Raw genomic sequence first — 21780 nt, 5'->3', positions numbered from 1 at the left:
AAGTAAAAATTGATGGTTTGCTTACGGATGATTGTAACAAACTGAAACTGCTGGTAGAACCACTTCGTCTGGGAACACGACCTCCACGTTGACTACCATAGGATAGTCCGTATACTGATAGTAAAAATTAAGAGTTTGGTTAGCGAAGAATACTAAACAAAATCCGCACAGAGATAGATAAACTGTTCTTCTTGCCTAAGGACATTCAAAAATTATTTGTGCTATTAATTTGGTATTGCTCCTTAATAAAACAATTTTAGGTATTTTAATGACATATTTTCTATGCTCGACCATTTAATTAATTCATAATTACAATGTTAAGAATTTTATGAAATCCATGTGATTTTTCTCTTTTTGGTAATTTCTTTTTAGATTCATCTTTTTTAATTGTACCACGGTAATTCTGTTTAGAGTTATAATATAAGAACCGACGATAACGTCTGGGCGCGTAATCACTTGGTGAATTGTAATACATTGAGGACTCAAGTCACAACCTATAAAGTTAATTCATCAAATCAAAGTGCTCAAATGCTTTAGTTTTGATCAGTTACCTTCTGAATCTTGAAGTGGGTCTGTACCGTAAAAATCCAGACTTCTTACTAATAACTCATAGCCAAAAGATATATAGCAACATTAAGATTTGAACATTGGTTTACGTACCATAAAGTAGAGTGCCAGATGTTTTACAGCTTTAACTTCGTTCTGTCTCGTTCTCATGGGACACAAACATCCGCGAATTGCTTCCGTGACAATCAAATAGACTTTTTTTATAAATACATTTTCTTCTGACAATTTTCGCCTTTTACATTCGGTTCCGGAAAAATTTGGTTTATGCCAGGCTTATTTGGTAGATGCCGAAACTAGGAATAATTTGAGAACATGTTTCGGCTGCACGTGTTAACATAGTGGCGTAACGACTTTTTCTGATAATAAAATTTTTTTTATGAAAGTTGATAATTTAATATATGTAATATTTTCATTCCCTTGTGATAACATCAGTTATTTGAAGAAATTACTTCTATTAGTATTTCACAAAAATTACATTTGCGCAAAATATTTCATCGTGAAATTTTGCATTATTGTCGAGCACATTAGAGGACATAGTATTCATTTCACATTTTTTAATTTTAAAAGTGTTAGCATGAAGAATATATGTAGGTACTTTCGTTCCCTGACTCGCTTATATTATACCTTTAAATATCCCTAATCAGCTAATTTTTCTTCCCTGAACAAAATTAGCCTATACAATAGACAGCAAGCGGTAAATGTAAGCGATGTCGAACGAGTTTGTTTTATACTGCAAGAGTATGTCACTCACTGTTTTAGAACTGTCATATCCTTTTCTACTCCCCCAATGTCAATGTTAACATGGGAATGGGATGACACTAATTTGCCTGTATTAGAGCTTATGGGAAGTTAACATGGGACGACAGCTTTGCGGGATCGGAAGTCAGTAAGTAAATGTATGAGTAGCATTTTGTTAAATATTTCTTACCAAGAAGTTATATCTAGTATCTCAGAGAGAAGGTATAAATTCTAAAGATTTCCAGCTTTATCTCCAGTCCAAACGTAGGTCCGCAGTCAATCCCCGTCTCTAATTTACAACCAGCATCTCATTGGTTCTTGAAAACTCACGTCAGCGCGACGACGCGAGTGACGAAAATTACAGTCATATTTTCCGACTGGGGAGAGGCGAAATAGCCCGGCGCCTCCTTTTACGTCCCCCCCTTGTATTTTGAAAGGGGGACTCGGACTATGGCGCGCGAATACAAAGGTATCTTATACCTTCTCTCTGATATAACTTCTTGTTCTTACCTTTTAATGTGTGTGCTAATTAAGTAGATAACGACTATTACGGCCCAGCCCTTGGGTCATCTTGACGATGACGTCACGGAGAGGTTTTACACTGGTGGTGTCTTTGTGTGTGTCTGTCACGGCGTTCGCAGTTGGCAAATCGGATCAAACGTCTTCGCACAAAGCAATTTTTGGCTTCTACTCCCATCGTTTGAATTGAGAAGTACGCGGCGATCGGGTAGGGTTGCGAGAAAGTCTAGCCTCCCAATTGCAGGGCTTCCATCAAATGTTCACGAAATTTGATGTTCACGTTTTCTTATCATTTATTGTGAATAAATCGCCTTATATTTCCAAAAATTGTTAAAGAAGCATACGTGTGAATTCAAACGTCAACATTAGCTATGTTTAAAATTATTTTAGAAATAAACTTTCTTAAAATGATTTTCTAAAACTAAGGTAGGTTAATGATGATTAAAATGATTTTACTGGAATTAAGGTAGGTTAATGATGATTAAAATAAATAACATCAAATATGTTTATTTAATTATTAAAACAAGTTGGGAAAACCAAAATATTACCTCTCCGAGTCTAGAAGAGGACTACTTACAAACTTATTTACCCAGATATGGAAATGTTTCTTTTTTTTTATGAGCAAATAGTGAAGTTAAAATTTATGAAATATTAAAGCAGTATACAAAGCATAGCAAATATACTGTAAATCAGACGATATTTTACATCCAATAAGGATATACTTGTACACATTAAAATCATCCGATGGGGGAAAAACGGGAAATGAAGAGATAAAACTTTGGGGGGATATTACCTTTACGTGTTTGTAAAGGCCCAATTTTCTACTCCTCAACTGTATACCCTCTATGTTCAAAGCCATATTCACAACAGGGTTGCCATGTAAACACTATCCTCTCGTTTCACCTCTCTCTCTCGTTTGTCAACATGACTGTTAACGTTACATAACACCAAAGCTAATTTGTGGCCACACACACTGAAGGTAAATGGGCACCATAAAAAGCATGAAAACACGAAGCTATAATCCGATTGCGATCAGACCTTTCTCTGATCTGGGCTGCGTTCAGCAGAGCTCACCAAAAAAGACAGCGGATTTGGAAAACGTTTACCTGTGAGCTCTGTCGTCATAGCTTTTCTCCGGTCATCGGTGTTTTAAAAATGACGCTAGCGCAATAAAGCGTGCAAGGTACCAAGGCTTAACAAAAATTGTATGATAACATATTTTAAGAGATAGATAACAACAACTTTTATAATTAAAATTAGAAACTAACATGTCTCTTAAACTTCTCGCGTGATCAACTTGTTTCACGCTAATTAAATAGCTCTAGTCCCATCATAATCAGCAAGAGCTATTTGTATTAATTCCTCCATGCTTTTTTCGCCAAGCTGAGAACTACGCGTTTTACGTCACGTTATCCAAAAACCCGACTATTTTCCTTGAAGACCGTGCTGGCTCAGCGCTGAGCACCGTGACGTCAAAATTCAATAACAAAATCCCGTTCTGTAGGACACTGCTAACAGCGCTGAGCTCTTCTGAACGCGGCCCAGATTTCCACCATGATTATAAAGTCTAAGCCTAATTATTTAAAAGTGTATTTAACTTTCGGCTCACTCTGAACCGTTAATGTCTCTGTATTACAGAAACGAAAACCAAACCCAAGCGTTTACTTTTTGGTTCGATAGGCCTATTGACAAATAAAAGTTCATTTGACCAATATAGATGCGTTCGTCTTGAAATCACTTTAGAAAAAATTATGCTATAAACAGATGTAGTATAGCTTAAGTAATATATAAACATCGATTTCAAATAATAATAATAAAAAATATTCTTGGCATATCAAAATGAAACAGAGCTTTATAGCTACAAAACCACTAAAGGCATCGAAATTACGAAAAATATTTCCATATATTAATTATACATTATGAGAAAACCAAATATTAAGGTTTTGTAGGATTTTTTCCACAAAACAAAGCGAACTGCTAACGCGGTGCACTAACGGACGGACACACACAGACTAAAACATAGGCTAATTTTTAACTCTTTCCGTTTTAATTTTGAGTTGAGAAACTAGATTATCTTAAATATTAAAATAAATATAATTAATATTAAATATTTTCTTCGTTAGTTGTTCGCCTTATTGAGCGTTACATCGCGTTGATAAAGAACAATTAGACATTCTTGAGAGACTTGACTAATATTGGCGTTTGAAATGAAGCATACTCCGGTTGCTTTGCCTTACTCAAATAGGTAGTATATAAGGGTGCCGCGAATGTCTTAAACCCAACGATGACGATGGAGTAGAAGCCAGGTGTACAGACTGGTGTCCAAGTGGAATGGACGAAGACCAGAAGATGGTGGTGATTAGAAGCCAGGTGTACAGACTGGTGTCCAAGTGGAATGGACGAAGAGAAGAAGATGGTGGTGATTAGAAGCCAGGTGTACAGACTGGTGTCCAAGTGGAATGGACGAAGACCAGAAGATGGTGGTGATTAGAAGCCAGTATGTACAGACTGGTGTCCAAGTGGAATGGACGAAGACCAGAAGATGGTGGTGATTAGAAGCCAGTATGTACAGACTGGTGTCCAAGTGGAATGGACGAAGACCAGAAGATGGTGGTGATTAGAAGCCAGTATGTACAGACTGGTGTCCAAGTGGAATGGACGAAGACCAGAAGATGGTGGTGATTAGAAGCCAGTATGTACAGACTGGTGTCCGTGTGGGATGGACAAAGATCAGAAGATGGTGGTGTGAGAACTCAAGTAGAGGAGCCATTTCCGTGACTTTTGAAAGCAGTTCGGAAATGGCGAACACGTTTGCTCCGATTTGGAAACTGCGAACGCGGTCACGTGGGGTGTAAGTCAATAACAACAGCCACACACACACACACGTCGAAATTAGAACCTCTCCGTGACATACGTCACTCGGAGAGGTAAAAAGAATATCTTAATTGCGTCTCAACTCGGACAGGTTTATTTTGGTTTCCCAATTTTTACTAAGCGAAACTAATCGAGAAAAAACATTTCACACGACGGACAGGAGGCCCCGATATAATGTTCCGTCCATTCCCAATCGTTATCTAACCGAATTCTTAATCCCAAATCTAACGTAACCTTGGAAAGACACTTTTTTATAACCTTATCAATCTCAGATAATTGAGCAGCTTTCCAAACTGTTTGTTAGTTTTTTTTATTTTTTTATCATCGCGACATGCTGGGTGTCTTAGCTATTCGAGGGCTGTCAATGGGGTAGTTTTATCCTACCGTTTAATTGTGTTTCCCTCTATATGGAGTGCTGTCAATATCCTGGCTTTGGAATTACTAATACATACCTAATCCTTATACTGTCTATAAAAACAATAGTTTTTGTCGTATATATGTTGTGTGTTTTGAGAAATACCAGAAGTAGGATGAGACTAGAAGTAAAGAGCTCAAGCATTGGTAATAGATCCTGGCACTAGTGAAGAAATTTGAGGATTTTATGCCGCTTCCATCGCGCCTATACTAGAGAGAAAAAAATTGGTCGAGTTCCAAAAGATTTCCTATCCCCTTCCCCTCATCCTAAAGCCGTGGAACCCGGACGCCTGTGCTTGAATCTAGTTCGGCTGTCTACCGCCACGAGCGTCTCACGTTTTGGAGGGAAAACACAGAAACCACTACCAGAGGGCCAAACGTTGGTGTGTAATCTAGAATATTCACTTTCGCCAAGTGAAGAATTTGGTTACCTCATTACTTCTAGTCCCTTATCCTACTTCTGGAAATACTTATAGCAGAAATTTAAATGAGCTTTAACCAATTTTTGAAGAAAACGGCATCATTACTATTCTCACGGTGGCGTTCTCGGCGCATTCTACAAAATAAAAATGCTAGTCACGAGCTACATATATATTCCAACACAAGGTAACACCGTTAAAACCTGATCATTTATTAAAAAAGAATATTTGATTTTCCGTTTTCGAAATATTTTAATTCCATAGTTTTCAGACTAGGAGGATTGATACCATTTACAACAGGAGACCAGGCTACTTGGTACTGCACTTTGTCCGTCAAGAAGCCTGGGCTCCTGGTGTAAATGGTATTGCTCATCCTAGTCCAAAGTGTTTTAAAATATTAATTTAAAATTGCGCTCTGACCAATTTTCAAACCCTTGGAAAATATTAAAGCTGCATTGGGCCATTGTTTTACATTATGGTTGAAAGCTGAAACCCAAAAACCCATGGAACTCGTCAATAGGATATAGCAAAACAAGTTACTAAATGACATTGAAATCAGAAGAAACGGACGGAGGTTATTCCTCCAGGAAAGTGTTTCACATTTATGTCAGCCATTTTTATCTGGCGTGTCTGTCTGTGTCTGTCACCGCGTTCGCAGTTGGCAAATCGTAGCAAACGTGTTCGCAGAAAGATATTTATGGCTTCTACTCCCATTAGCCCAGGACTTTTAGGGTTTGACCTAGAACATTTGAACATAAAGATGAAAACTGGTACATGTGTTATTTTCGACTCAACAAAAAATATACTAAAAGTCCCCTGCTGTAGAGCGCGAGCTTTCGCCGCCATCTTGGAAAATGGCCGCCGGGAATGCCAGCTACAATGTATTCCACGTTCTTCTTCAAAAAATATGAAAATTGGTACACATTATTATTGGAACCACTTGAACATCACGGCAAAATTTTATAGCTCTGTGTTCAATAGTTTGGCCGCCATATTGGAAAATGGCCGCCGTTAATGCTAGGTACAGTATATTTCACCATGTTGTTGGAAAATTATGAAAATTGATAGGTATTACAATCAGAGCTTTGTGAACCTCATAGTAAAATATTGAAGCCATTAATTGGATAGTTTGGCCGCCATGTTGCAAAATGGCCGCCATCAATGTCATATAGATACAGTATATGGTTCAAAAATTATGAAAATTGGTAATAATTATGTTGAAGACCGTCTAAGCATCATACTTGACTATTGAAGACGTGCTACTGATAGTTTGGGCGCCATCTTCGAAAATGACTGCTGGAAATGCTAAATATATTTCAAATATATAAATCTTTTTGAGATTCCTTTTTTGAATAGATGATTTTCATTAACGTAATAAACAACAAAAAATGGATATCTCGAAGTCGAAATTATCGACGCCATCTTTAAAAATGGCCACATGAAAATCATAGCCCTAAATTCTGAAAGAAAGAAAAGTTATTCTAAGCTGTTATTCTCAACATGTTGATTAGAGAATATGATTTAATATGGGGTTTATACATTCTACTGTTGTTTAAGATTAGAATTTAGACAGATCTCTAGCATTTCATACATATTCATCGTCATCCTGAAGATTTTTCATAATAATTGCATGTCACAACCCTTGAATAGGCGCTACACATAGCTGGGGGCCTTAACAGCGCCCCTCCCCATCATATTCCAATTTGAACCTGCGGAACCGCCGTCATGGCACACGAGATCGGCCAGTGGGACCGACAAACGCCACTTGAGCAAGTGACAGAAGCTGGACACCGTCAGCGGCGAGCCCAGTCAGAGGGTGGTGGGTGACAGGGAAGGATTAAAGCAGCAGAAGGCTCGAGGGGACGGGGGAGTTCTCTCCAAGCACAAAAGTGCCATACGGCCCAAACAAATAGAGTATCCGCGACCCCTAGAGGCTTGCCAATAGCGGGGGCGAGCCAAGGCAGCACCTGGGTGGGGCCGAAACGGCCCAGCAAAACCTTTACGGAATGGGGCAAGGAACGGTCTGAACCAAGGGTGAACCCAAGGAACTCCCGAACCGTCACACCAAACTCGGGCCCCCTCCGCCACGACCAGTCCTTTGAATTAAAAAGGTTAAGAGAACACTTCTTTCATTTACGTGCTGTAATTGGGTGTGGTTATGATAAGGCGTGGTTTAAAGTAATGACAGATAATCAACATATTACAAATTTGTTGCGTTTTTATAATGACCATTTTGCATCTAGGGAAGCCATAGCTGCTGCCGAAGAGAGATTTCTTTTCGCTTTTTTAGGGTGATAATTGGCACGTCACGCTTTATTTATGTAGATATTACACGTATAATGGAACCGTTGCCACATATACTGTCAAGTCCTCATTTGATCTCGCTAAGCTTCATCCAACGACCGACACCGCAAAACTACATTCTTTCCGAGCGTATCTTCAAGTCCAACAACAGCTAGAAAACGATTTAATCCCGAACAGTGGGGATTGGTTCGCGATCACGAAAGTAGAAGACCCATTCACACCATTCTCCTTCCGGCATCAGATGAACTTATTCCACTCATTATTTGTACCTACAGTCTGCAGAACATCTTGTATAAAGAACTGTGAATGTAGACGATCTGTATTAGCTTGCTGGGCAATGTGTGGTCATTTTCAAGGTATAAGCCGTAATAAAGAATCTTCAGGTGGACGAGAAATATGAACGAAATGTAAAAAATGTGTCTTAAAACTAATCCTTAACGACACTAGAATGTAAATACCACATATAAAACGGTTTTTCATAACCAAAATCCGAGTAATATGGCTTTCCTTTTCTTTTTTCCAGATTTTAGGATAGTAATATTTAAGGGACCATTTTTGAAGATGGGTCGATAATTTAGACTCGAAAATATTTATTTTTATGGCGTTTTATACGTTCATGAAAATCATCTACTCAATAAAAAAATATAGAAAAAATTTATATATCGGTAATATATTTGGCACTTCGAGCAGTCATTTTCGAAGATGGCGCCCAAACTATCAGTAGCACGTCTTCAATATTCATGTATGATATTTAGACGGTCTTCAACATAATAATTACCAATTTTCATAATTTTTGAACCATATACTGTATCTAAATGGCATTGATGGCGGCCATTTTCCAACATGGCGGCCAAACTATCTGACTAATGGCTTCAGTATTTTACTATGAGCTTCACACAGCTCTGATTATAATACCTATCAGTTTTCATAATTTTCCAACAACATGGTGAAATATACTGTACCTAGCATTCACGGCGGCCATTTTCCAATATGGCGACCAAACTATTGAACACAGAGTTGTAAAATTTTGCCATGATGTTCATGTGGTTCCAATCATAATGTGTACCAATTTTCATAATTTTTGACGAAGAACGTGGAATACATTGTAGCTGTAATTCCCGGCGGCCATTTTCCAAGATGGCGGCGAAAGCTCGCGCTCTACAGCAGGGGACTTTTAGTATATTTTTTGTTGGGTCAAAAACAACACATGTACCAATTTTCATCTTTATGTTCAAATGTTCTAGGTCAAGCCCTTTTTTGGCCTATCTGTCCTGGCCTACATCGTTAGGATTAAGAAGTATGGGGCGATCGGCAAGGGTTACGAGAAACGTCTAGCCTCCAATGGTAGGGCTTCCACCAAAGGTTCACGCAATTGCTGGTTTTCTTATCATTTATAGTGAATCAATCGCCTTATATACCCTTAATTTCCAAAAGTTGTTAAAGAGGCATACGCTTGAATTCAAACGTCAAAAATAAGTTTTAAATTATTTTAGGAATAGAGTTCCTTTAAACGATTTAACTAGAATTAATGCAAATTAATGACGATTAAAATAATTATTTATTTAAATATTTAAGAAAAACCTCTTAATTTCGTCTCGAGTCGGAGAGGTTTATAGTTTTGTCCCAACTTGTTTATTTTGGAGGCAAACTCAAAAACTCTTCCATAACGTAACGTCACTGCAAAACTAAGCTTCCTAAATAAAGCGGTTTGGTCTGAGCGTTAATTATAAGTAAGTCAAGACTTTTAAATACAAGGACTCGAAAGAATAAAACGTTTTCATCCAAAAATTAGTGATTGATATATTTGTTACTAATCTTTGAAGGTCTTTGCACTGTTACACAATTTACACAAGAATATTTCAAGGTAAACCAGATTGTGAAATGATAGCAGAAGGGAATAAGAGAGAAGGGATACACTTTATATCTCCATAATGCTTTACACTCGTAACAACAGTCTTACTAACCTCAAATCGACTACCCTTCACTGATTGGACATCTAACTTCTGTCGTAGCTGTGACGTCAGATAAGAAGGCGACGTCTCGGTTGACGTATAAAATGTAGTTTTGTTTACAACTTTACACTGAAGAAGATAAAAATGGCCAAATTTCATGTTCATAAACGAAATCAAGCTGTGCAATTAATTTAGATGCACGGGAATTGAGAACATACCAAAATCAGATAATTTGAAGGTAATAAATAGATGAAAACTAATTATTCTGAATTAATATTAAAAAATAAAAATTAAATTCAATAAAATGCATACTTGATATAATTACACAAGAACGAAACATCGACAGCCCTAAGCCTTTGTAGAATGAAAATCTAGCAGAAAAATAGGCCGCCTGATACCGCGGAGAACTTAAAGAACTATATTTGCAGTAAATTGGTTAAAAGCTGTGTGTGCTTGCGCAAAGTTTTCGTGGTTTTCTTGAGGTTGGTCGGACTCCCTTTACCATAGCAGGCTCTAATGTCTCCCTTCTCTCTTATTCCCTTCTGATGATAGTAACATAAAGTAAATGTATTTCATCGAATATATAAGCCACGCTGCACTGTGCATGAAACCGGGAAAATATTTTTTTTAAGAAATTTCGAAAAACATTTATTATAGTAGTTTTAATAAGAGGAAAGATTTTAGGATCATTTTTCTTGTGTTTAGCAACAGAAAAGTTACTTTTAAAAAAACCTCCAAAGAGAATGGATTGGATATTTTTATTTGATGTCGTTAAACTCGTAGGAGTTGTATCAATTATATTTGTTATTTACCAGTTAAGCGTTAGCAAAATATCAACGTCTAAATATTCAACTAATGAAATAGCCGGTCTTAAATCGTACCCAATTTTAGGAAATTTACCAATACTCTGGGGAGAGTGTCCACACGGATACACTAGAAATATACGTAAGTGTTTTATATATTCGTGTAATTACTAGTGATGGACACAAACCGATACGGTATCGGTATCGGTGACCGATGTGGCACATAAACCGACATATCGGTTAAAGCATATACCGGTTAGAGGTTATTTTACCGATATATAAACATTCAAAATATTCTATATATTTTAATCTGATATAAACATTCTAAATATTTTAAACATTTGAATCTGAAGAAAACAAGTTCCAAACATTGTAAATATTTTAAACATTTTAATCTGAAGTAAACTAGTTCCAAATGTTCTAACTGCTTTAAACATTTTGATCTGAAGTAAACCAGTTATAAACATTCGAAATATTTTAAGCATTTTAATCAGAAGTAAAGAAGTTCCAAACATTCTAAATATTTTAAACATTTTAATCTGAAGTAAACAAGTTCTAAACATTCTAAATATTTTAAACATTTTAATCTGAAGTAAACAAGTTCCAAACATTCTAAATATTTTTAACATTTTAATCTGAAGTAAACAAGTTCCAAACATTCTAAATATTTTTAACATTTTAATCTGAAGTAAACAAGTTCTAAACATTCTAAACATTTTAATCTGAAGTAAACAAATTCTGAACATTCTAAATATTGTAAACATTTTAATCTGAAGTAAACAGGTTCTAAACATTCTAAATATTTGAGACATTTTAATCTGAAGTAAACAAGTTCCAAACATTCTAAATATTTTTAACATTTTAATCTGAAGTAAACAAGTTCCAAACATTCTAAATATTTTTAACATTTTAATCTGAAGTAAACAAGTTCTAAACATTCTAAACATTTTAATTTGAAGTAAACAAATTCTGAACATTCTAAATATTGTAAACATTTTAATCTGAAGTAAACAGGTTCTAAACATTCTAAATATTTGAGACATTTTAATCTGAAGTAAACAAGTTCCAAACATTCTAAATATTTTTAACATTTTAATCTGAAGTAAACAAGTTCTAAACATTCTAAATATTTTAAACATTTTAATCTGAAGTAAACAAGTTCCAAACATTCTAAATATTTTTAACGTTTTAATCTGAAGTAAACAAGTTCCAAACATTCTAAATATTTTTAACATTTTAATCTGAAGTAAACAAGTTCTAAACATTCTAAACATTTTAATCTGAAGTAAACAAATTCTGAGCATTCTAAATATTGTAAACATTTTAATCTGAAGTAAACAGGTTCTAAACATTCTAAATATTTGAGACATTTTAATCTGAAGTAAACAAGTTCCAAACATTCTAAATATTTTTAACATTTTAATCTGAAGTAAACAAGTTCCAAACATTCTAAATATTTTTAACATTTTAATCTGAAGTAAACAAGTTCTAAACATTCTAAACATTTTAATCTGAAGTAAACAAATTCTGAACATTCTAAATATTGTAAACATTTTAATCTGAAGTAAACAGGTTCTAAACATTCTAAATATTTGAGACATTTTAATCTGAAGTAAACAAGTTCCAAACATTCTAAATATTTTAAACATTTTAATTTGAAATAAGTTCTAAATATTCTGAATATATTATACATTTTAATTTGAAGTAAACAAGTTCCAAACATTCTAAATATTTTTAACATTTTAATTTGAAGTAAACAAGTTCCAAACATTCTAAATATTTTTAACATTTTAATTTGAAGTAAACAAGTTCTATACATTCTAATGAGTCTGATCGCAACTAATCATTTTAAAGAATCTTATCGCAACTAATCATTTAATTCGATATGAACGTTTTAAACAAGCTTTATTCAGCTTGTATGGATTGAAACTTTTAAAGGCAACTTAGTTACAGCATGAGTGAATCATATACTAGCTCCCTATAAGTTACTCAGTCACAATGGCCTAATGTATCCAGCATTTTCTTCCGAATAGTCGAGAAGAGGGGAGGCGGGTGAAAGTGATAGTAGACGGCGCCCTCTCTTAGGGCTTTGAAATTAATATATCGAGAACTTGAAATTGATGAATGATAGTTCCAAATGGTATTAACGTTTTGGAGGTTTTGGTTTCTATGCGCCACATTCATTCTTTTGATTATTTAAAAATAATTTTGGTTTCACAACAGGCTTCGTTACAAATGGGTTGGGCCTTTCTTTAAGTTTTTCTATTAGTTCTTTTAGAAGCATTATTAAAAAGTTTAGTAAGGTTTTCGAGATGACTATTAAGTTGTTGTTTAGCTCTGCCTCTGAAGCCTGAACGTTGCCTACGGAATAAATTAAATAATAATTTAAATGAGTTTCTTTCATTTGGGCTTTGCCAAAAAATATCCAAAATTCTGCCATTTTAATTGCGCCAACCCTGACCCATTAAAATAATTTCAAAGAAAAAATACGACTGTGAACCGTCCGCAAACAATCACAACATATCTAAAAACGTCGTCTGCTTATACTAACTACCTTTTAGTTCGAAGTTTCATTGGTTGATCCCATTTTCCGGTTTTTTTACTGGAAATACGTAAGCGCCGAGAGTAGTGTTATTTTCTCTCACTGGGGGTCGCATATTGGTAACACATTTTTGGCGGGAAGAAAATGCTGGATACATTAGGCCAGTGTGGCTGAGTAACTTATAGGGAGCTAGTATTTGATTCACTCATGGTTACAGTTAATACGAAATACCTTTCGTTCTTGTTCCACTAATTTATTTATTTTTGCGCGGAGAGGTGAATATTGTTTTCCCTTTTTTTCTTTTTTTATTTATCAATTTTTATTTATTTATTTACATATTGTTAATTTTAACGTTTTTACTTTTTTTCTAGGACTTCAACAAGTTATTTTTGGATTGAAACACTTGTTCCCAAAGGAGTCTTTACTTAAACTCTCAGTTTCTGTTTTTTCATATTACTTCATAATAAAGCCCGATTTAGCCGAAGTTTTATTGAGCAGTACCAAGGAAATCACGAAATCAACTGATTATAATTTCTTCGAATCGTGGTTGGGTTTAGGACTACTCACGAGGTAATTAATTTTAATTTAGTACAGCGTAAGTTCATAAGATACGTTCCATAAGTTTGTAACTGCAGCTTGGCAAAGTCGAAGCACTTTACTAATATACCTAAATGTTCAAGGCAAATTCGAGATTTTCTAACAATATTCCCTAAATTACCTTCATGAACATACCGGCGATTTACCAAATACCGCCGCAAATTACCCATTATAACATACAGTAATTTTAGAAGGGTAATTTACCGTTAAATTATCGTTATGAATTACCAAACAATTTCCAAATTTTGGCGCTCAGCTTCAAAAAACTATAGTTTTTCTTTTCATATATTAACTTTTTTATACTTTTCATATTACGTTTTCCCGCAGTACTGGGGCAAAATGGAAGAAACGTAGAAAAATGTTGACCCCCTCGTTTCATTTTCGAGTTCTTAACGAATTTCAATCGGTCATCAATGAAAATAGCCACGCCTTAGTTGGTCATCTGTCGAAACAAGTCGATAAGGAGTACATTGATATATTACATTTCGTCACCATGTGCACTCTTGACATCATATGCGGCAAATATTAAAAAATAAATTATTCTTGAGCGAGGCTTATTAATTATTTTTTAATTTCGTTTGTAGAAACCGCCATGGGAGTTAATATCGACGCGCAAAATAATAGCAACTCTCCATACGTTCAAAGTTTGCACGAGTATGTTCACATATTTCGGTGTAATGAAAATTGGTGGTAAAGTTCAAGGTTATTTCTTCTTCTAGCATGAGTAAAATTGCGATCGAGAGAGCAATCAATGTCTTTCATTGGAGTGACTTCATGTTCAACTTGCTTCCAGTTGGTAGACATTATAATTCTTCATTAAAAACGGTCCACGATTTCACGAAAAAGGTTAGTAAAGCCTTTTTAGTCGATACGACTTTTGACTCAACTACCTGAGTCAACAAAAATTGGTCAGTCATCATTTTATAATTTGCCAATTCAATATTTCCAACTTTTGCTCACACGTCCCAAGTATAGTTTACTCAACTCAAGTTCACTCATCTAAATTAATCAAAGTTGTGTCGTCTTAAGTTATTTTTGAAAGTTTTAATCCTGACATGAGAATTATACTATTAGATCATAAAAAGTCGCATAAACGAAAGGTTAACTGGAAATACACAGGACAATGCTACCGACGTTGGAACTTCCGACGATTTAAATGTTAAAAAAAGATCAGCTTTCTTGGATCTCCTCGTAGATGAACATTTTAAAAATCCGAGTTTTTCTGAAGGTGACATCCAAGAAGAAGTCGATACTTTCATGTTTGAAGTGAGTATTGTGCTGAACTATATCCCTAGTATTCAAGTTTCCCTTCGTAGATAAAGGTTAGATATTAGTATTATCCGAACGGAATAATAAGAGATATGGGTACAGGATTATAACGTCAGTCCGACCAGCCTCAAAAATACCCTGAGACATAGCGCAACTACAAAAAGTAAAACCAACTTACTCAAAACATAGTCCCTAGGTTTCAAAAGTTTTAGCCTTCCTCTCAGGTTTTCTGCTACAGTGTGAATAGCCTGATTCAGCTTCACGAAGCTACAGCAAAGTTCATTTAAGGAATGCAGATTACACCCTCAACTTTTATTCGGTTCTACAAGTACCCCCCGCATGACACTAAATGGTCCAATAACGGCAGAGGATTTTTAGCCAATCAGGGTAGAAAAGGCAATTTGAAGTTGGGAAAAATCCTGTTATCAGTGCCATTCTCTATTTTCCCTTCTGGTATTATTATTATTACGTCTTTGTTTGAAATGTTTTAAATATTAGGTTTTGTTCTGTTCATGAAAAGTTGTAATTCTTTGAAAGGGCCATGACACAACGGCAGTTGGTTTAAGTTGGTGCGTGTACTTACTGGGCCATCATCCAGAAATCCAAGAGCGCGCCTACAACGAAGTCGTTAGTGTTTTGGGTCAAGATAAACAGGCGTGTATCACCGACAAAGAGTTGAAAGAGTTGAAATACCTCGAATGCGTCATTAAGGTAACTGAAGTACTTGGAATTTGAAAATTCATTTTAAATTAATGAATAACTTAGGAATCGCAAAGATTGTATCCTTCTGTACCATTCATTGGTCGAAAATTGGAAGACGATTTACCGATGTGTAAATGAACTAGTGCTATTTATGCTTAAGTAGTATATTTCCTCTTACGCAACTTAAACTTACTGTTTTAACAATTATTCAAGCTGCTGGTTCTACGATAAAAAATTTGTGAACAGCCCCTTTGAAAATGGCCAGATTTTTAGCTTCATGAACAGAAATTAAATCTTATTTTTAACTGTAATGAAATTTCTAAATTTAGGCGGGAACGTGATTCCCAAAGGTACAAACTGCTTCGTAGCCATCGCGGTCATTCACCGAGATCCTGATTTATATCCAGAACCTAATAAATTCGACCCTGATAGATTTACCATGGAAAACTCTATTGGTAGACATCCATACGGTTATATCCCATTCTCCGCTGGACCCAGAAACTGCATTGGTAATATTTAAAACAAGGTTATCTAATACCAATATTAAAGTGTTTTACGCCTCCAGGTCAAAAATTTGCGCTTAACGAAGAGAAAACGATTATGGCGAGTATGATTCGGAACTTCTCTTGGATATCATTGGATCCCTTGGATAAAGTGACCTTTGCCCCCAATATGGTGTCGAGGCCCGTGCCTGGACATAGAATTAAACTCTTTCAACGGGATTAGTTTAAGTACATTTCAAAATTTCTTATATCTTTGGAAATTACAAAATAATTAGTCCTTGTGGTAGTTTGAATTACAAATTATATTTTGTTTTTCGCAATTATTTAAACGTCTTTTAATTTTTAAGAGGATTCGCAGAAATTAACAGTTTGGAGGGAATTATATTAAAATGTGTCAGTTTTAAATTGCATGCACTGAACTTATCGATATTATTTACTGAATGTAGCATATTCGTTTAAGATATACTTGGGCCTATTTTAAATGTGTGAGAATCTATCGGGATTCACTTGAATTCATATGAATAGAGATGCTTATGGTTCACTTCCATTGCGCCGAATCCCAATCAACCGAACCCAATCCCATTCGACCAAAAAAACCCGCACATTGGCAAATTTATGATTCGATCCAATGGGACAACCCCATTGCACCGAAAAACCCGCACTTCGGGTTTTTCCCGATGGAATTTAAATAAATAAAATCCCGGGAACGCAAAGATTTGCTAGCAAAAATTAAATTAACTTAAAACAATTCAAGACCTACGTAAAATGAACACTAGATCCAAACATTTTCTAAAATCTAAATAATTATTTTAAAACTAAGTCTTGTAAGAAAAATATAACTTGAAAATAGTAATAAATCAGCAAAATATGACATAATATTACCAATTGCTAATATTTATTTATTTTTTTATGTTATAATCATCATGAAAACACTTTAAGCCAGCCGTTTTAATATACTTGAAGTGTATAACCGCTCCAAAGTGGAAGAGATGTCCTACTAACCAAACCTAACTTAACAGTAATTTTTTGGAAAAGACATATAATTTGAGAAGTCAATGAAGATAGACATCAATATTTTGGAAAAGGCGCAACATTTGTCAAGTGATTTATAAAATATTACTAACCTAACTTAACCAAATTTAATTTTTACAAGTTTTAATCACGAATCATTGGTTTCCGATAAGTATATGAAAAGATAAAAACTAAGTTTAAGCTATTCGACGAATTCGGAAACCCCATACTCAGAAAACAACTTTCAGGGGCGCTAGCCATATCGGGGGCCAAATATTTGTAATAACACTTCACGGTAGATGGCGCTAAAATACTTGCTCTTGATACCCATTATGGGGTGGTGGAATAAAGTATAAATGGAATAAAGTATAATGGGAATAAGGCATAATAACGAACTGGAATAGTGTATAACGTCGTATTTGAAAACTGGAATAAAGTATAACCATAAGGACATTATGGTATAACTGTCTTAATATATAATGGGGGAAGGGACAAAATGATAAAATGTCATTCCTGGACTAAAGTATAATGACCCAGAAGCCAATACTGGAATAAAGTATAACTGGACTAGAGTATAACCGCGAAATTCTATACCGGAATAATGTATAACCGGATTAATGTATAATGGACGTACGTATAACGCCAAATTTCACAACTGGAATAACGTATAACCGGACTAATGTATAATGGACGTAAGTATAACGCCAGGTTTCACAAGTGCAATAGTGTATAACTATCGGCTCTACGACAATTGGGAGTGCGACAATTTGGGGCGTTGAAAAGTGGGTGTCCAAAAATTAGGAGAATTAAATTTTTATTTTGTAAAAATTACAAATATCTTGACATTCTCAATTTTATTTTAAAACAATGAAACTAGATTAGGTGATATAGGTCAGGTTAGGTTTGGTTTGGTTGAAATAGGGTAGGTTAGGTTAGGTTGACATAGGTCAGGTTAGGTTTGGTTTGGCTTTGTTGACATAGGTTAGGTTTGGTTTTGTTGACATAGGTTAAGTTTGGTTTGGTTAGGTTACGTTTTGTTGACATAGGTTAGGTTTGGTTCTGTTGACATTGGTTAGGTTGACATAGGTCAGGTTAGGTTTGGTTTGGTTGAAATAGGGTAGGTTAGGTTAGGTTGACATAGGTCAGGTTAGGTTTGGTTTGGCTTTGTTGACATAGGTTAGGTTTGGTTTTGTTGACATAGGTTAGGTTTGGTTTTGTTGACATAGGTTAGGTTTGGTTCGGTTAGGTTACGTTTTGTTGACATAGGTTAGGTTTGGTTTTGTTGACATAGGTTAGGTTTGGTTCGGTTAGGTTACGTTTTGTTGACATAGGTTAGGTTTGGTTCTGTTGACATTGGTTAGGTTGACATAGGTCAGGTTTGGTTAGGTTGACATAGGTCAGGTTTCGTTAGGTAGACATAGGTCAAGTTTGGTTAGGTAGACATAGGTCAGGTTTGGTTAGGTAGACATAGGTCAGGTTTGGTTAGGTAGACATAGGTCAGGTTTGGTTAGGTAGACATAGGTCAGGTTTGGTTAGGTAGACATAGGTCAGGTTTGGTTAGGTAGACATAGGTCAGGTTTGGTTAGGTAGACATAGGTCAGGTTTGGTTAGGTAGACATAGGTCAGGTTTGGTTAGGTTGATATAGGTCAGGTTCGGTTTTATCTTTTGCCAAACATTTGTTGAGGTAGGTCAGGTTTGGTTTGGTTGAGATAGCTCAGGTTTGGTTTGGTTGAGATAGGTCAGGTTTGGTTTGGTTGAGATAGGTCAGGTTTGGTTTGGTTGAGATAGGTCAGGTTTTACCAGAAATATGTACTTTTTAAAAAACATTAATTAATTCACCCAATTCATTGACACCAAATTGTCGCTCACCCAATTTTCAAACCTCCCAATTTTAGGACAACCAATTTTCAACGCCCCAAATTGTCGCGCTCCCAATCGTCGTCACCCAATTGTCGTAGCAGTTGTGATACTTGGCGTTATACTTACGTCCATTATACATTAGTCCGGTTATGCGCAATTCCAGTTGTGAAATTTGGCGTTATACGTATGTCCATTATACATTAATCCGGTTATACCTTATTCCGGTATAGAATTTCGCGGTTATACTCTAGTCCTGTTATACTTTATTCCAATATTGGCTTCTAGGTCATTATACTTTAGTCCAGGAATGACATTTATAATTTTGTACCTTCCCCCATTATATATTAGGAGAGTTATACCTTATTCCAGTTTTCAAATACAAATCCCTAAATAAATAAATCCCTACCGGCGTTAACCTATTGCAGCGTCATCTACGTACACTATTATTTTTGGAACAATTTCGAAGCAATAATTATTAAATATTAAGTCTATATAAAATTTAGTGTATCAATTGCAAATTTTATTTATGAGAAAAAGGTTTAAAATAACTTTGGCAATATGCATGCAAAATTAGGCCAACACGATGGCGCTAAATAGGGTCTAGTTCTGAGGTAGCTCACCTGCCTTTCGTCCCGAGTATTCCTCCCCCATTTTTAGCGTCCCACCAGACCCAATCGCGTCCGAAGCTACTGCGCGTATTTCTCTCAGAATTCGTATCCACCCCCTATAATCCTTGACTCAAGTTGTTTGTTTAAGATTTACGCGAACTTCAAAATCCACATTTTAGCCCTACTAGCAGACGACAATGTTTGTTATGATTACAAGTATTAATAGAGGTAGAGCTTATAATAGGTAAGTTTAAGATATATATTAATCCTTGTATTTATAACCAAGCTTCCGGTAGCATCCCTTGCTCGATTTGAATAAAGTTTCCCTTTTGTGCCACCAGGAAGACTTGTGTTGCGAGTTTTACCTAGACAATGCCTGTGGCTAATTTCCCGCCGATTCACGCCTACGGGTGGTTTGATATGCTTATGGTTAAAGACATAAAGGCATTTTATTCTTCTAAATCGGAAACCCAGCAGCATTTTCGTAGAAGCTACAATTTTTAGCCACATCGTAGTATACGATAGGCTCTTAGTTTGACCCGAGCTGTAGTAGTAGTAGTAGTAGTAGTAGTAACAGTAGTGGCCGGAGTTTTCGCTTTCGTTATCGTCAGATTTTAGCTTAAAAGGAACTTTATATTACCACAACCCACCCATAGGGGTAACTGGGCTCGGTTAGAGATTTAATTTTAATTAAAATTTTTTTGAGATCGCGGCCGGGATTCGAACCCGGGTCGCTCACGTAGAAGACGGAAATTCTACCACTGAGCTATAGAGACTTGATAGAAACCCCGAGTTTTTTATTATTTATTTTTATCTCTAAAATGTCAGGGTGATGTGGGGTGGGGTACCTCTTAATCTGTGGGGTCGGATACTTTTGAATTTTTATCTGTGGGGTCGGATACTTATGAATTTGTATGTTTGGGGTTTTTATATTTATTTCCTTTTTGTTTATGTGCTAATTAAATAGATAACGATTTTCCCTGTTTTCTATTGCGCTCCTCGTGTGTTTCGTTCTCGTTCGGTAGCTTTGGCGGTTAATTCAAATGTGTCTCAAGAGTCGAGGATGGGGGCGTTGGGGGAGGGTACCTCTCTATCTGTGGGGTCGGACACTTCTGATTTTTTTCTTTTAGGTTTTTATATTTATTTTCTTTTTATTTATGTGCTAATTAAATAGATAACGATTTTCCCCGTTTCCTATTGCGCTCCTCGTGTGTTTCGTTCTCGTTCGGTAGCTTTGGCGGTTAATTCAAATGTGTCTCAAGAGTCGAGGATGGGGGCGTGGGGGTAGGGTACCTCTCTATCTGTGGGGTCGGATACTTTTGAATTTTTATCTGTGGGGTCGGACACTTCTGATTTTTTTTCTTTTAGGTTTTTATATTTATTTTCTTTTTATTTATGTGCTAATTAAATAGATAACGATTTTCCCCGTTTCCTACTGCGCTCCTCTTGTGTTTCGTTCTCGTTCGGTAACTTTGGCGGTTAATTCAAATGTGTCTCAAGAGTCGAGGATGGGGGCGAAGCCCTCTTATTTGTGGGGTCGGATACTTCTGAACTTGTATCTTTTGGGGTCAGATACTCCTGAACTTGTATCTTTTGGGGTCGGATACTTCTGAACTTGTATCTTTTGGGGTCGGATACTTCTGAACTTGTATCTTTTGGGGTCGGATACTTCTGAACTTGTATCTTTTGGGGTCGGATACTTCTGAACTTGTATCTTTTGGGGTCGGATACTTCTGAACTTGTATCTTTTGGGGTCAGATACTCCTGAACTTGTATCTTTTGGGGTCGGATACTTCTGAACTTGTATCTTTTGGGGTCGGATACTTCTGAACTTGTATCTTTTGGGGTCGGATACTTCTGAACTTGTATCTTTTGGGGTCGGATACTTCTGAACTTGTATCTTTTGGGGTCAGATAAAACGTTCTTGATTGCTGGAGCCTTACAAACGATGGGGCTCTAATCTGGCCGGGGCCGTCTTGTTTTATTGAGGAGTATATTGCTTCTGATTCATTAATGAGCAAAGCAGAAGTCTAAGTAAAAGAGTTTAACCAATTTTGATGTAGGCATTATTATTAATTAATTCGTGTCAACATTTCA

At 35.9% G+C, this 21780-nt stretch overlaps 1 protein-coding gene and 2 long non-coding RNA genes across 3 annotated transcripts; 2 read left to right on the top strand and 1 right to left on the bottom strand.

The window, feature by feature from the left end:
- Window positions 1-302: 302 nt before the first annotated feature.
- On the bottom strand, window positions 303-931 carry LOC149678678 (uncharacterized). The gene is made up of 3 exons (XR_016366281.1): window positions 661-931; window positions 552-572; window positions 303-494 (listed from the first exon to the last, which is right to left on the bottom strand). It is a non-coding gene; the product is annotated as an uncharacterized LOC149678678 (long non-coding RNA).
- A 7090-nt stretch (window positions 932-8021) lies between these two features.
- Window positions 8022-8978, top strand: LOC149678677 (uncharacterized). The gene is made up of 2 exons (XR_016366280.1): window positions 8022-8285; window positions 8359-8978. It is a non-coding gene; the product is annotated as an uncharacterized LOC149678677 (long non-coding RNA).
- A 1552-nt stretch (window positions 8979-10530) lies between these two features.
- Window positions 10531-16523, top strand: LOC149678676 (cytochrome P450 4C1-like). The gene is made up of 10 exons (XM_089835920.1): window positions 10531-10732; window positions 13504-13702; window positions 14027-14247; window positions 14314-14383; window positions 14449-14608; window positions 14804-14995; window positions 15536-15709; window positions 15764-15830; window positions 16030-16209; window positions 16266-16523. Exons 1-10 carry the CDS (start codon window positions 10531-10533, stop codon window positions 16424-16426), a joined length of 1626 nt encoding a protein of 541 aa, XP_089692046.1. The 3' UTR covers window positions 16427-16523.
- Window positions 16524-21780: the final 5257 nt, after the last annotated feature.

This window comes from Phalangium opilio, unplaced genomic scaffold (assembly GCF_054372755.1).
Source record: "Phalangium opilio isolate 3A_F unplaced genomic scaffold, DU_Popi_V2 ptg000042l_1, whole genome shotgun sequence".
In the NCBI taxonomy this organism is placed as follows: domain Eukaryota; kingdom Metazoa; phylum Arthropoda; class Arachnida; order Opiliones; family Phalangiidae; genus Phalangium; species Phalangium opilio.
This window is presented reverse-complemented; position numbering and strand designations above follow the sequence as displayed.